The sequence below is a fragment of the Myotis yumanensis genome, unplaced genomic scaffold (assembly GCF_028538775.1).
Source record: "Myotis yumanensis isolate MYYU_CA2020_CCGP unplaced genomic scaffold, mMyoYum1.0.hap1 SCAF_8, whole genome shotgun sequence".
NCBI lineage: Eukaryota > Metazoa > Chordata > Mammalia > Chiroptera > Vespertilionidae > Myotis > Myotis yumanensis.
The window spans coordinates 36186599-36200663 of NW_027223759.1; the positions used below are offsets into that span (position 1 = coordinate 36186599).

General features: G+C 47.5%; 2 protein-coding genes across 2 annotated transcripts in view; one reads left to right on the forward strand and one right to left on the reverse strand.

Moving 5' to 3' along the window:
- HDLBP (high density lipoprotein binding protein) overlaps positions 1-2320 on the reverse strand; it is a 74646-nt gene extending 72326 nt beyond the window's left edge. The window contains exon 1 of the mRNA XM_070422598.1: positions 2223-2320. The gene's annotated coding sequence lies outside the window, so the exon portion shown is untranslated. The remainder of the gene's footprint in view (positions 1-2222) is intronic.
- A 204-nt stretch (positions 2321-2524) lies between these two features.
- Positions 2525-14065, forward strand: part of SEPTIN2 (septin 2) — a 31239-nt gene continuing 19698 nt past the window's right edge. The window contains exons 1-3 of the mRNA XM_070422600.1: positions 2525-2595; positions 6461-6490; positions 11105-11225. Coding sequence (XP_070278701.1) covers positions 6482-6490; positions 11105-11225 — 130 coding nt within the window. The 5' untranslated portion in view covers positions 2525-2595; positions 6461-6481. The remainder of the gene's footprint in view (positions 2596-6460; positions 6491-11104; positions 11226-14065) is intronic.

Sequence of the window (14065 nt, forward strand, 5' to 3'; positions counted from 1 at the left end):
GCTGTCACATGTCCCCTTTGCATTAGCTAATCTTCCTGCCAAGAACACCCCATCCTGCCAACTCCACATAGAAAACCCCTTATTCATTCTCTAAACCCCAGTTCAATAACTACATTCTTTCTGAAGACTTTCCAACTTATTACTGCCTTCTCCTTCCTATACCCAAATATTGGACCTATCTCCATTACTGTACTTACAGTACTGTAATCTAATTATTCTTTTACCAGAAAATCCCCTATACTAGACCATAAACTGCTTTAGTGAAAAAAAGTCTATACCCTTTTTACCTTTGCATCCTCAGACTCCTTAACAGTATCTGGCACACGGTAATTCCCAATAAATGTTTCTTGAACTGTTGAAGTTATGAGGCTGAAGTCAGAGAATAAGAAGCCCCAAACAGCAATATGCCTAACCGGTAGCTATGAAGTGCACTGACCATCAGAGGGAAGGAGGGAGGGCATGAAGAGATTAACCAAAGATCTTATATGCATACTAGAGGCCTGGGCGGTGGGGTCCCTCCGCCTGGCCTGCTGGGATCCTCGGAAACCGGCAGTCCAACATCCCCTCAGGGTTCCCAGATTGTGAGAGGTCGCAGGCCAGGCGGAGGGACCCCACCAGTGCACAGATTTGCACTGGGCCTCTACTACTTAAAGATTCAATAAGAAATTCTCCCATCAAGCAGCTGAGATGTCAGCTTGGCCCACTGGATAGAGCCTGGAGGCGCTTCGGAATATGGCCCCAATGATCCCAGAAATGCTCTCCTTATGCTCACTGCACATGTACCCAGGTGATGTTAACCTGATTACAGAAGATGCATGGCACATAATTGAACTAATGGCAATTACAGGGAAGTCCAATCCTCATTATAAATTAACTGGCTTTCAAAAGTTATTCCTCAAGGCTTTGAAACACCTTCCCAACTACTTTAAACACTGCTTCCAAGCATCCTAAAATTAAACGTACTTAATGAGTTTAGCTTGCAGGTATTTGACCAGTTCAAAATTGTCAAATATAAACTGGAGCACTAGGTTTCCTCCCATGTTCCATCATTCCTGGTTTGCTTCCATACGTGAACATCCATCAACTGCCTCAGACAAAATCCTGACTATAACACCCTACTTGCCAATAAAGTGAGGATCCTTGAGCAGATACCAAACACTGGTAAAGTCATTGCCTGAGGGCTGAAGTGAGCCATGAAGCGGAGGACCCATAACAAAACCCAAAACTGAAGGGCCAGTCATCCGTTCCTGAAGATGCTTCATCTGACCAGAAGTGTTGCTTAATAAATAGCACATAATATGCATTTCCTTTCGTTTTACGTGGTATCCAAACTCCATGCAAAGGCTGACCCTCCCATTTTCTAAGTCGGGTGGGAGAGGATATTTGGCAGCTGGCCCTGAGTACATAACCACTTTCCAAAATATGCCCTCAGTATCCGCTAGTGTCAGATACAGCTTCAGGTTCCCAACACGAAGCTGTCGCACGTCAGAGACTCAAGAATGTGTTTATTTTCAGTCGGGAGCAATCTACAAAGGCTTCCTGTGGGAGAGCATCCGCGCACAGCCTTCAAGAGTGTGGGACGGCTGCTGGGCCTACAGGCCACCGGGAGGGAGGAAGGACACCCCGGCTAGGGCAGGGGTCAGCGCTGCTCCCATCCCGCCCCGGCCAGGCATGTTGCCCTCCCGCCCCCGAGTCCCCGAGCCATGCGATCCCAGTGGGTTTGGAAGTGCCCCCCAGGTCTCACCTCGCGACCCGGACCCCAAGGAGAAAGGGGGAGAGGAGCCCGCGGCCCCGCCCTCCCCCTGGGGCACAGGCCCCAGCCCCAGGCGCTCGAAGGCCACGTCCCCCGAGACCCGTGCCGACTCTAGGGTCTGCGCGCAGACCCGCCGGCCCACGTGACGTGCGGCAGCCAATCGTGGCGAGGCCCCCGACCATCGAGACGACGGTGGCCCAGGGCTGGAGCGGCCCGCTCGTCCGCTTGCCATCCCCACTCCGGCCCCGCTCCAGTGCTTCCAGCTCGGTGCTGCCGCCATCTTCCTGGAGGAAAGGGCCAGAGGCGAAGGCGCCCATCCCTGCGGTCGCTCCGCACACTTACCGCCACCTGCCCTTCCCCGAACGCCTCTGTTCTCCTCAGCAGTCACTTAGCTCCTTCTAAAGAGACTTCCTTACTTCCACTCTAGTTACCCACAGGCAAAGAATCACATTACCTGTTCCAGTCTTACCAGCGTAAGGAGATCAGGCTCACAAGCTGGGAACTGTGGAGAAACAGGGACAAGCCGCCATCTTGGTAAAGGAGAAGAGGCTACGCTTGACCTCCCCCCCACCCCCAGCATCTATATGGCCAACCGCCGTGGGAGGGGCACGGCGCCTGCGCAGAGGCGGAAAACGCGGACGAGCCTGCGCCTGCGCACTCAGAAACCGGCGCATGGGGGAGGGGAGGCAGGACAGGTCGGGCAGAGGAGAGAAATGCGTTGGCAAAGGGGCGGGGCGACGTGGTGACGCAATCCGCCTGCCCGCGGGGCGGGGTGCGAGCAGACGGCGGGCGCTGGGTGGATACGCGGCGCGGTCGGTTGGCTCTTCTTCGGCTCCTCCGCGGTGAGTGTCTCGCCGTGGGTCCCCGCCGCTGCTGCCGGGATGCGAACTGTGGGGCTGGCACAGAAGGGGTAGGGGGCCCACTCTGGATGGCGGTTAGCCGTCCCGGGGGGCGCAGCGGCGGTGGTGACCGCGCAGTGTGGGGGAGGGGCTGTCAGCCTGCGGTCCTTGGTCCTCCCCGCCCTCCCAGGTTCTCTATCCTCCCCCGTCCTTTCCCGGGCCCTCCTCTACCCTCTCCCCAGACTTCCGGGCCCTCCCCGGACCCCGCCCCCCGGGAGCCCTGGCTTCGGCGGAAACGACAGGGTGTGTCCCGGGAGAACCCAAGTGACCCCTTGCTCGCTCTGTGTGATAATTCCGTGCAACTGTTTCAGTAGTTGATCAGGGGTACAGGACGCGCAGTTGGCGGTCGTGGTCCGGAGGGAGAGTGCTTTTGTCGTGCGGCCATCCTTTTGTCCCTTTGACATGGGCCATTTCCTCCCGCTAGCCCCTGGCAGAAGGGAAGCCTCCAGAAGTCCTTGCCTCCTTGGCTGTCTGGCTGCAGGGGAGAGGCCCCACCATTCCCCTGGAGGCCTGAGGGGAGGAGGCCCATCTGCGGCTGCCCTTGCTTTCTGTAAAGCCCCAACTCTCACGTGGTCCACAGGACCCACAAGACCTGGCCACCATTTACTTTTCCGCCTAATTTTTTTACCGGGACCACCCTTACCTTGTCTGCCCTCCCCCATAGACACGTGACCAACCACACTGAACTGCTCAAACTGCTGTGGTCTGTCTTTTGGCTTGGGCCCAAACCCTTTCTTTTGTCTAGAACCCAGCTACCTCCCCACCTTTTCTGCCCTTTGCTTGCCTAGTCCCAGCTCTGCTATTCAGGACTTGGTCCAGATTAGATTTCCTACGGCCAGCATAGATGTTGGCCTGATGTTAGCCTTTGCCCTACTTACTGTATGGTAGTTGTCCTGTGAGGGGCAGGGGATATGTGAACTTAGTCACCTTTACCCTTTGCCTAGCACAGTGACCCTCACCTAGTAAGTTCCCAAATATTTGTTGAACGACTCACTGTTATAATACCTCAAAATAAGTATGTTCCAAAACAGACTTACTGTCATGACTAGAGAAACCTACTGGTGTAAGGGGTCACGATAGCTGCTTCCTGGTGTTTGTAGTTGGAGGTTCACGATTTCCATTTTTGGTAGTTCCGACACAGGCTTTCTTTGCACCACCCAACTTCCTAACTCACTGTGTGCTGCTCTGTCAAATCTTGGCAATGATCTCTGCTGGAAAGGATATCCTGGTATTTCTTTCCACTGTCCATCTTGATCTCTCACCCAGCACAGCAGCCCAGGGTAAAGAACAAGGGCTTTTCCATTTGGTCAGATTAGCAGGGTGACCTAGGGAAATGAGCAGGGGAGAGTGGAACCTCTATCATTCATAAATGTGATTCAGGTCCCTTTTTATATCCAACACCAAAGACAAACTGCTAAAAAAACAACAGTTTTCTTTTTCCAGAGAGAGGACACCAAAACTCATTTGACAGCAGAACTGGGCTGAATCCATATGTATAGTCCATATTTAGCCCACTTTTTGCTAATTGTCATACATGTCACTACATAAAATACATTTGGATGTGGGGTGCTGCCCGAGATACCATTGAGGGTGTTATGGGATATACTGTACATGTATCTTCTTCAGATCCAAATAATCTGAATGCCAGAACATTCCAAGGGCTCTAGATAAGAGATTATGAACCTTCTAGGTCCTACACTGCAGAGTCATTTTGTGGACTTGGGATAATGTATATAAAATACAAGAGTAACATGTTGATAAATGGGAGTTATTGGTAGTACATTAATATAAATGCCACCAGCAGAATATCTTTACATTGCCCAGAATCCAGTTTTATCCATCGTTCTTCATCTTTTGTTTTGGAAAATGTGAGTATTGCTTGGGAAGTATCAAGACTTTCTCACTGAAAACCAGGTGCATAAAGAAAAGCAATTTGTCCTCAGCTGATGTGAGTCAGCAGTTGAGCCTGGACCCATGAACCAAGAGGTCAATGGGTCAATTCCCGGTTAGGGCAAATCCTAGGGTTTTGGGCTCGATCCCCAGTAGGGGGTGTGCAGGAGGCAGCTGATTGATGATGTTTCTCATCAATGTTTCTTTCCCTCTCCCTTCCTCTCTCTACAAATTAAAAAGAATATATTTTTAAAACAATTGAAATTTTTAAAAATATGTAACTGCTGTGAAGAAAATCTAAGCAACTTTGAAAAGAGATTTTTATAGTACGTAGCTGTTTATAAATTATGCTCTGTTAAAACTGGGGAGGTGGAACCCTGGCCAGGTGGCTCAATTGGTTAGAGAGCATTGTCCGGATTCGACAAGATTTCAGAGCACATACAAGAAACAACCAATGAATGTATAAGTGGAACAACAAATCAATGTCTCTCTTTTTCTCTCTCTCTAAAATCAATAAATTTAAATAAAATGGTTCTGGCCAGTGTACGTCAGTTAGTAGGGTGCCATTCTGTGCACCAAAAGATTTCCAGTTTGATTCCCAGTGAGGGCACATGGCCTGGGTTGCAAGCTCGATCCTCAGTAAGGGGTGTGCAAGAGGCAACTGATACATGTTTCACTCTCACATAGATGTTTCTCTCTCTCCCTCTTCCTTCTCTAAAAAAAAAAAAAAAGAAGAAGAAATGATGAACAAAGTATCGCAATAGAAGGTTAAATAAAATCCAGAAGCTGGTTCTTTGAAACAAATTCCTTAGAAATCCTATCTTAACCTTGGTTAACCAAGCCATACACTGGGGTGCAGGTGTAAGGGGTCACGATAGCTGCTTGTTTCTTCAAAGGTGGTTGGAAACATTTCCATTTGGAAGAGAAACTTAAGAGTTTGAAGCATTCATGAAAAGATTTGTGGGAAGTGGGGGGGCAGAAAATTGAAAGAAGCTTTCTAATAAAGTTTCTAAGCTTTATTAGAAAGAATAAAATTAGAGAGAATAAAATTTGTCTGCATTCAGCTCTCTTGACTTTGTTACCAAAGGTTAGCCAACAGATCCCACACATTTCCCAAAGTTTCAGGGCTTCTAAAATTTGCATGAAAATTCCAGATAACTCTAAAACTGTCACATTTCTCAAACACTCAATTGCCTTCAGTCCTTTTTCCTTTGCTTATAAATGTAGTTCATATTGCTCTGTATGCCCCAGTGCCAAAATCTAATTCTCAGGCGCTCTAGGAATCTCTGACAGCCAGGTAGCACAGTACTCCCCAAGCACTGCTTTCTTCTTTTTCTTTTTAATCCTCACTTGATTACATGGTTAGAGAGAGGAAGAGAGAGAGAGAGAGGGAGAGAGAGAGAGAGAGGGAGAGAGAGAGAGAGAGAGAGAGAGAAACATCAATCTGTTGCCTCTCGTGCATGTGCCCTGACCAGGAATTGAACCAGCAACCTTTCGGTGCACAGGCCAGCTCTCAATCAGCTGAGCCAGGCACCCCTTTCTTGTTAAAAAGGTTCAAAGAGAGAAGACCAGTTCCAGAGGTCATGGAAACTTGTCTTCTGGTGTGACCTGAGATTGTAGTACCTAACATATACTCATTATTAAAGAAAGTCTGAATATTCTTGAAAATATGGAATGATGTATGTATGTATATATATATATATATACACACATAGAAATATATGGTTGCTTTTGTGAACTAATTCATATCTAGCTTGTCTTTATAATGATACAATTTTACCATTTCTGGGGAAGTATTTGATGTAATTGAGAAGCTGAGTGAACAAGCTATTGATGCCTTATGTGTGTTTTTCACGTCAATTCATGCTAAGTTAAATACATGTATGCATTATGGATATATGCCTGTGTATTTTTACAGATTGACAGAACTTCACTGAAGATGTCTAAGGTAAGAACTTATACTTCCTGTACCTACAGTGTGAGCAGAAATGGCTTTATGTTCTCGAACTGTTTACAGTCAAAATTTATGATTCGTTATTATTTAAGTATTGATTGATTTCAGAGAGAACGGGAGGAGAGAGAGAGAAACATCAGTGATTAGAGAGAATCATTAATCAGCTGTCTCCTGCACACTCCCTACTGTGAATTGAGCCCGCAACCTGGGCACCTCCTGGTTCATGAGTTCATACTCAACCACTAAGCTATACCAGCCAGGCATTATCTTTAATATAGCTGATCTAACTATGGTATAGCTGATTCATTATTTTTAATATAGCTGGTCTATTTGATTCATTAAGACAATGTTCTAATTTAATTGTCCTAAAAGCTTTGAGCTTTTTTTCTCTCAGATTTCCAATTTCTTGTTTCTAAATACATCAAGAACAACCCATTTAGCCTCCATAGGTCATTCCCAGCAGACTAATCACATAATAATTTAAAATTCTAATAATTTATCATGATGAAATTGATGGGGCTCTTCAACTTGATAAATTGGTTTATATTATCTTTTGCAGATTAGCCCAGCGCCCTGAAATAAATTAGTTTTAAAAGACATGGAGGAAAGCAGAATTTGTGGTTAAAATTACAAGATTATATTCTTTCTTTTTACCTTTCATTTTTGAATCTTTGGGTATTAGTATCTGATGCATAAGCATCATGCTAGTTTTTGTTTTTTATACAAGTACTAGAGGCCGGGTGCACAAAACACATGCACAAGTAGGGTCCCTAGGCCTGGCTGGTGATCAGGGCCGATCAGGTTCCCCACCTCCTCCTTCCCTTGCTCCCTCAGTGCCCTGCCGCTGCTGGTCCCCCACCATGTTCCGCGCCACCCCCTGTTGATCAGCACACGTCATAGCGAGTGATTGAACTCCCGTTCTCCCGGTCGAACTCCCTAGGGGACACTTTGCATATTTGTCTTTTATATATATATATATATATATATACTAGAGGCCCGGTGCACAAAAATTTGTGCACTGGGGAGGGGGGCGGTCCCCCAGCCCGGCCTGTGCCCTCTCGCAGTCTGGGACCCCTCAGGAGATAACGACCTGCTGGCTTAGGCCTGCTCCTGGGTGGCAGAGGGCAGGCCCAATCCCTAGGTGCAGCCCCTGGTCAGGCTCAGAGCAGGGCCGATTGGGGAGTTGGGGCGCCGCCCCCTGTCATGCACAGAGTAGGGCGGATCGGGAGGTTGCGATGCCACCCTCAGTCACGCTCAGGGTAGGGCCAATTGGGGGGTTGGGGCACCGCCCCCTGTCACACTCAAGGCAGGGTCGATGGGGAGGTTGCGGCGCCACCCCCTGTCACGCACAGAGCAGGGCCAATCGGGGTTGGGGCGCTGCCCCCTGTCACTCACAGAGCAGGGCCCATCAGGGGGGTTGGGGCTCCGTACCCTGTCACGCACAGAGCAGGGTCGATCAGGGGGTTGGGGAGCTCCCCGCTGTCACGCACAGAGCTTGGCCCATCAGGGGGTTGGGGAGCTCCCCCCTGTCACGCACAGAGCAGGGCCGATCAGGCGGTTGAGGAGCTCCCCCCTGTCACACACAGAGTAGGGCTGATAGGGGAGTTGGGGCACTGCCCCCTGTCACACAGAGCAGGGCGGATCAGGGGGTTGGGACGCCGCACCCTGTCACACTCAGGGCAGGGCCGATGGGGAGGTTATGGCTCTACCCCGTCACACACAGAGCAGGGCCCGTGGGGGGAAAGGGGGTTGGGGCACCGCACCCTGTCACACACAGAGCAGGGCCGATCAGGGGGTTGGGGCGCCGCACCCTGTCACACACAGAGCCGTAGGGCGATCAGGGGGTTGGGGAGCTCCCCCCTATCAGGCACAGAGCAGGGCTGATCAGGGGGTTGGGGCGCCTTCCCCTGTCACGAACAGAGCAGGGCGGATAGGGAGGTTGTGGCCCCGCCCCCTGTCACACACAGAGCCGCAGGGCGATCAGGGGGTTTGGGCGCTGCCCCCTGTCACGCTGATCCCGGTGCCGGGAGGCCTCGCGGCTCCGCTGATCCCAGTGCTGGGAAGCATATTACCCTTTTACTATATAGGATAGAGGCCTGGTGCACAGGTGAGGGCCGGCTGGTTTGCCCTGAAGGGTGTCCTGGATCAGGGTGGGGGTCCCGCTTGGGTGCCTGGCCAGCCTGGGTGAGGGGCTGATGGCTGTTCGCAGCTGGTCACACCCCCTTCAGGGTGGGGGTCCCCACTGGGTTGCCTGGCCAGTCTGGGTGAGGGGCTGAGGGCTGTTTTTAGGCTGGCGGGTGACTGAAGCTCCCAACCGCTCCTTTTTTTTTCTTTTTTTTTTTTTATTCTGGGCCAACTTTAGTTCTGAGGCTTGGCTCCAGCTCTGAGGCCTCGGCTGCTGAAAGCAGGTATCTGGTTTGTTTGGGTTCTATAATCGAAACACTGTTTCAACTCCAGCTCTGAGATCCCAGCTGGCTGAAAGCAGGTTTCTGGGGTTTTGTTTAGCTTCTATATTTGTAACAATGTTTCAGACTGCAAGCTCAGAGGCCGGCAGCGGCAGGTGGGGAACGTTGGCTTCCTCCTTCACTGAAGCAAGCAAGCCTCATATTCGCTTCAAGCTGCCTGGCTGCCGGCCGCCATCTTGGCTGGCAGTTAAATTGCATATCGCCCTGATTAGCCAATTGGAAGGGTAGCGGAGGTACAGCTAATTACCATGTTTCTCTTTTATTAGATAGGACTAGGGGCCCAGTGCACGAATTCGTTCACCTTGAAAGGAACTGTGGACCGTGAGGTTGTGGTGGACACAGGGGCCCATCCTCCGCACCCCTGCCTGGCCCCTCCCGCTGCGGCCCCTGGTTCCCTGTCTGCTGGCAGCCCTGCTCCCGCTGACGGCGCAGAGCGATTGGGGCCGGCGCCAGCAGCGGGTGCAAGTGGCGGCTGCTGCCCCGATTGCCCCTCAGGAGCGGCGGGGTGGGGGGTGCGGATGGAGAAGCCCTCAAAGGCAATCCGGGCCAGCAGCCACCACTCATATCTGCTGACCGTGCCGAGCAATTAGACCTGCGCCAGGTACTGGCAGCGGGTGCAAGTGGGGCTGGCGCCAGCAGTGGGTGTGAATGGCAGCTCCAGTGCCGGCAGCAGGTGCAAGCAGGACTGTCGCTGGCAGCGGTGCAAGCACCGGGCGGGACTGTTGCACATGGGAGCAAAGAATTTTCAGTAACCACCAGAAGCTCACCCTGATTACAGTGACCGGCACCCCGCCTTGGTCTGACACCCCCGCTCACCTGCTCCACCATCCCGCCATGGCTGATGCCTGCCATGTTCCTGGTGGTTAGTGCACGACATAGCAACCAGTTGTTCGGTTATTCTGCAGTTCAGTCTATTTGCATATTAGGGTTTTAGATATATAGATATATAGATAGATTAGTGTGGAACACCAGTAAGAATATATAAGTTAACCATTAATTCTCTTACCCAGAAATAACCACTGATGGTTTCTTATGAATATTCTTAGTACTCGTGTACACATGTGAATATACGTTTAGAAAGTAAATGAATTGATGTATCTTTTTTTTAAAATATATTTTATTGATTTTTTACAGAAAGGAAGGGAGAGAGATAGAGAGTTAGAAGCATCGATCAGCTGCCTCCTGCACATCTCCTACTGGGGATGTGCCCGCAACCCAGATACATGCCCTTGACCGGAATCAAACCTGGGACCTTTCAGTCCGCAGGCCGATGCTCTATCCACTGAGCCAAACCGGTTTTGGTGAATTGATGTATCTTGATCTCCTGCCATTTATAGTGTGCCACTGCTCAATTCTACAGCTTTACTTACTTTGTCCCATGTCCATCTGTCATTTCTCATCAGGTGTCGTTCAGTCAGGGAATATTGACACTTAGCATTATCAGCTATGTCTCTCATTCTCAGTCTTCTCTGTCTGGGTCTTTGAAGGTAGATACTCAAAATCCTACCCCCAAGTTGCCTGCCTCACCCTTGGTGAGACTTGTTCCAAAGAGCTAGGAATATAGAGCAAGGGAGAAGACTTTTTCTTGGATACTTTTCTTTTTATTTTATTTTATATTTTATTGATTTTTTACAGAGAGGAAGGGAGAGGAATAGAGAGTTAGAAACATCAATGAGAGAGAAACATCGATCAGCTGCCTCCTGCACACTCTCTACTGGGGATGTCCCCGCAACCGAGGTACATGCCCTTGACCGGAATCGAACCTGGGACCCTTCAGTCCGCAGGCTGACGCTCTATCCACTGAGCCAAACCGGTTAGGGCCTGGATACTTTTCACAAATGCATCACACTTGATACATTTTTCTTTTATGTGTTGCTTAATTACTTAACAGAAATGTAATTTTAGGTTAATATATAGATACGGAATAATACTGGATTGGTTTTTCTTTTAAATAAATGTTCTTAGGTGAATACCATTAATTTTCTGATAGAAGTAACTTTTTAGAAGTGTTATTTATGTACTGTATATATTTAATTCATGAGAACTAATGATACTTAGGTTTGTCACAGTTTTATTATGTCTTATAAGCAATTGATAAGATATTTTCTCTCCCTTTTCTTTTTTCTGTAAAATTTTATTTTAGCAACAACCAACTCAGTTTATAAATCCAGAAACACCTGGCTATGTTGGATTTGCAAATCTTCCTAACCAAGTTCACCGAAAATCAGTGAAAAAAGGTTTTGAGTTCACACTAATGGTGGTCGGTAAGAAATTAGCTTTTATTTTCAAGCTTATTAAATATGTAGCTATCTGCCTTCCCAACCTGTGGAGTGTAATAATAGCATAACTTATAAAGGGAAAATTCCTTTGTTGGCAGAACCAAATAACTTGAGAATTTGGCAGAGGGGGAGGGAGGGGCAAGAATTTTTTAGAAAATTTTGCTTCATAGTAAAATTACAACTTTCCTGTCATTTCTTTATATGTAGTGATAATCTTTACTCATTGTGGCAGCCATCGTCCAAAATGTTGCCCAGTGATCCTTGCCTCCTGGTATTCATGCAGCTCTCTAGTCCCTTCCCATACTGAATAGGGCTTACCTGTGTAGACAGTAGGACATTGCAGAAACGTAAGTCTGTTACTTCGAGCCTGGGTCACAAAAGACATTGTGCTTGTACCTTCTCTTGGCTCACTCTGAGGGCAGCCAGCCACCATGTTGGGGAGACACTCGAGCAACCTTGTAGCGAAGTCCCACAAGGCAAGGAACTGAGGCCTGCCAGTAGCCATCTAGTGACCTATCTTAGAAATATCCTCTAGCTCCAGTTAAACCTGTGGTTACAGCCATCCTGGCTGACATTCACTGTTACTGCATGAGAGACACCCCCTGCCTTCCTCCATAGAATTCCTAACCAAAAACTCCATGAAATAATAATAAATGTTAATTATTGGTTTAGGCCTATGAGTTTTACATGTTAATAGATAACAAACACACATATTTAATGAGAAGTATGTTTCTTTAATACTCAAAAAGACAGCTTCTTACATTTTTGTGGTGGATGTATTTTAAACAAGTAACAGTTCTTCCTATACACATTTTTTAAGTTATTAAAGTCCTTTGAAATTGAATGGTTACTGGAATTATTTTCTGTTATCACATATATTTTTTTCATGGGTATATATTATGTTTCAGCATGACCATTACAAGCTTAACTATCTACTGATGAACTATTAATTCTGTTTACCATATCACATTTCAATCTTGATAACTGTAAAATTCTCCCAAAATGAGGAGGTAGTTTGATAATGAGTAGTACAAATTATTGTTTCTTCGGGTGAATAGTTCATAAATGAAATGAGAGAAATTGTGGGACCCTTGGTCCAGAGAAGGGAATGATGACATGTTTTAGGATCACAATTACATGATAAAGATAATGCAGATTCAAGCTCCTGGTGGAAGAGAGATTCAGTGTAATCTGTCACGCAGTTGCTACATTTTAAAGCATTCTAAAACAGGCAATAACTTTTGTTTCTTGCCATGATAAAATAATTCACAGGGCCAGATAGTGAATATTTAAGGCTTTGTGAACCATACAGTTTTTGGTGGAGCCATTCAATTCTGCTGTGTTCCAGTGAATCTTCACTTACAAGTAGCGGGCTAGATTTGCACTGAGGTTCATCATTTGCTGCTCCCTGAAATAACTGCTACCAGACTAGTCAGGGCATGAATAACTAAAGGCTGGTCAAAATACAGCTTCTCTAAGACATTCTGCAATAGGCAGTGTAGGACTTCAGTCTCTGAGAGAAGGAAAACTAATTACATAAAGTGTAAAGTCATTCCAGCTTTCTGGCATGTACCTGGGGAGAGCTAAGTTGGTCAGAGCACAAGAGTCTCAGAGCTGAAGGACTGATCACCATTAAGTGAACCTGAGTACCTGGATCCTCAGTTAGCATAGCAGAGTTCCAAAGACAGCCAGGCCTCCAGAAATCTTCATGGGGTTCTCTTGGACACTGGCTGACACTGAAATTCCACAAGGCTGGGCAAAATGTAACCACAAAGGGAGTGAGCTGAACTGGAGACCGCATGGAGTTGGAAAGCTGAAATGGGGTCGGGAGACATTAGAATTTCAGCCAAGCAGAGAGGATATCACTGAACATTTAGGGCACTTAGAATGCTGCCATTCAGAGGCCTTCGGGAAAGGCCCTTGTTACACACTGAGGAAGTAGTGTCTTGTGTTGGTTAAAATCAAAAGTAAATGTGAATAAAAACTTCCCCAGGTTAGGAATATTATTTCCTACCATTCCTGGCTTGGCCTAAGTTTTTGTTTTTTGGGTGTTGTTTTTTTTTTTTAGCCTGGGTTTAAAAAATAAAACCTCAGCCCTGGCAGGGTGGCTCACGGTTGGAGCGTTGCAGGTTTGATCCTTGGTCAGGGCATGTACGGGAGACAACTGATCAGTTTCTTTACCCCCCCCCCCCCCCTTCCTCTCTCTAAAATTAATAAAAACATCCTTGGGTGAGGATTAAAACAACAACCTCAGATTAAAATCTGAAGCCTCTGACAGTTTGCCTGATGGGATCTCAGTGGAGTTGTAAAAGCACGTGCCACTTTTCTCTCATCTTGTGGCGCCACCTTGTGCCTGGTGCTGCATATTTTCTTCTAAAAGGTGCTAACGAGCCATTTTGTAAACTGAATACCACCATCCCAACCAGTCTTTGTTGTCACTACTTTTACAGGTTAATTTAATTAAGACTGTGGACCCAGTATGTTTCATGTAAAATTTTTGGACGGTGATGCCTTTACACTGGTGGAGATCTCTTGTGTGTGTTTCCCCCATTTAAAGGGAGAAACTACCCACTACAGGAAAGAGATCAGTGGCAGTGGAGCAGAGCAGATCTGGGCACTCCGAATATAGCTCAAGGACAGCATCATGTTCTGAGTTAGCATATTATTTGTAGATGTTACCCTAAAGCTATCCTAAGTGAAATAATCACTTATACCCTTAAAATTAAGTTTTAGAAGCAGCCACCAGGATTTTAGTACTGCTTTTTAAAAGAGGCTGCTTCTACTCCGACACTTGTGCTCAGATGTCTTCTGCATGATAGCCCCTT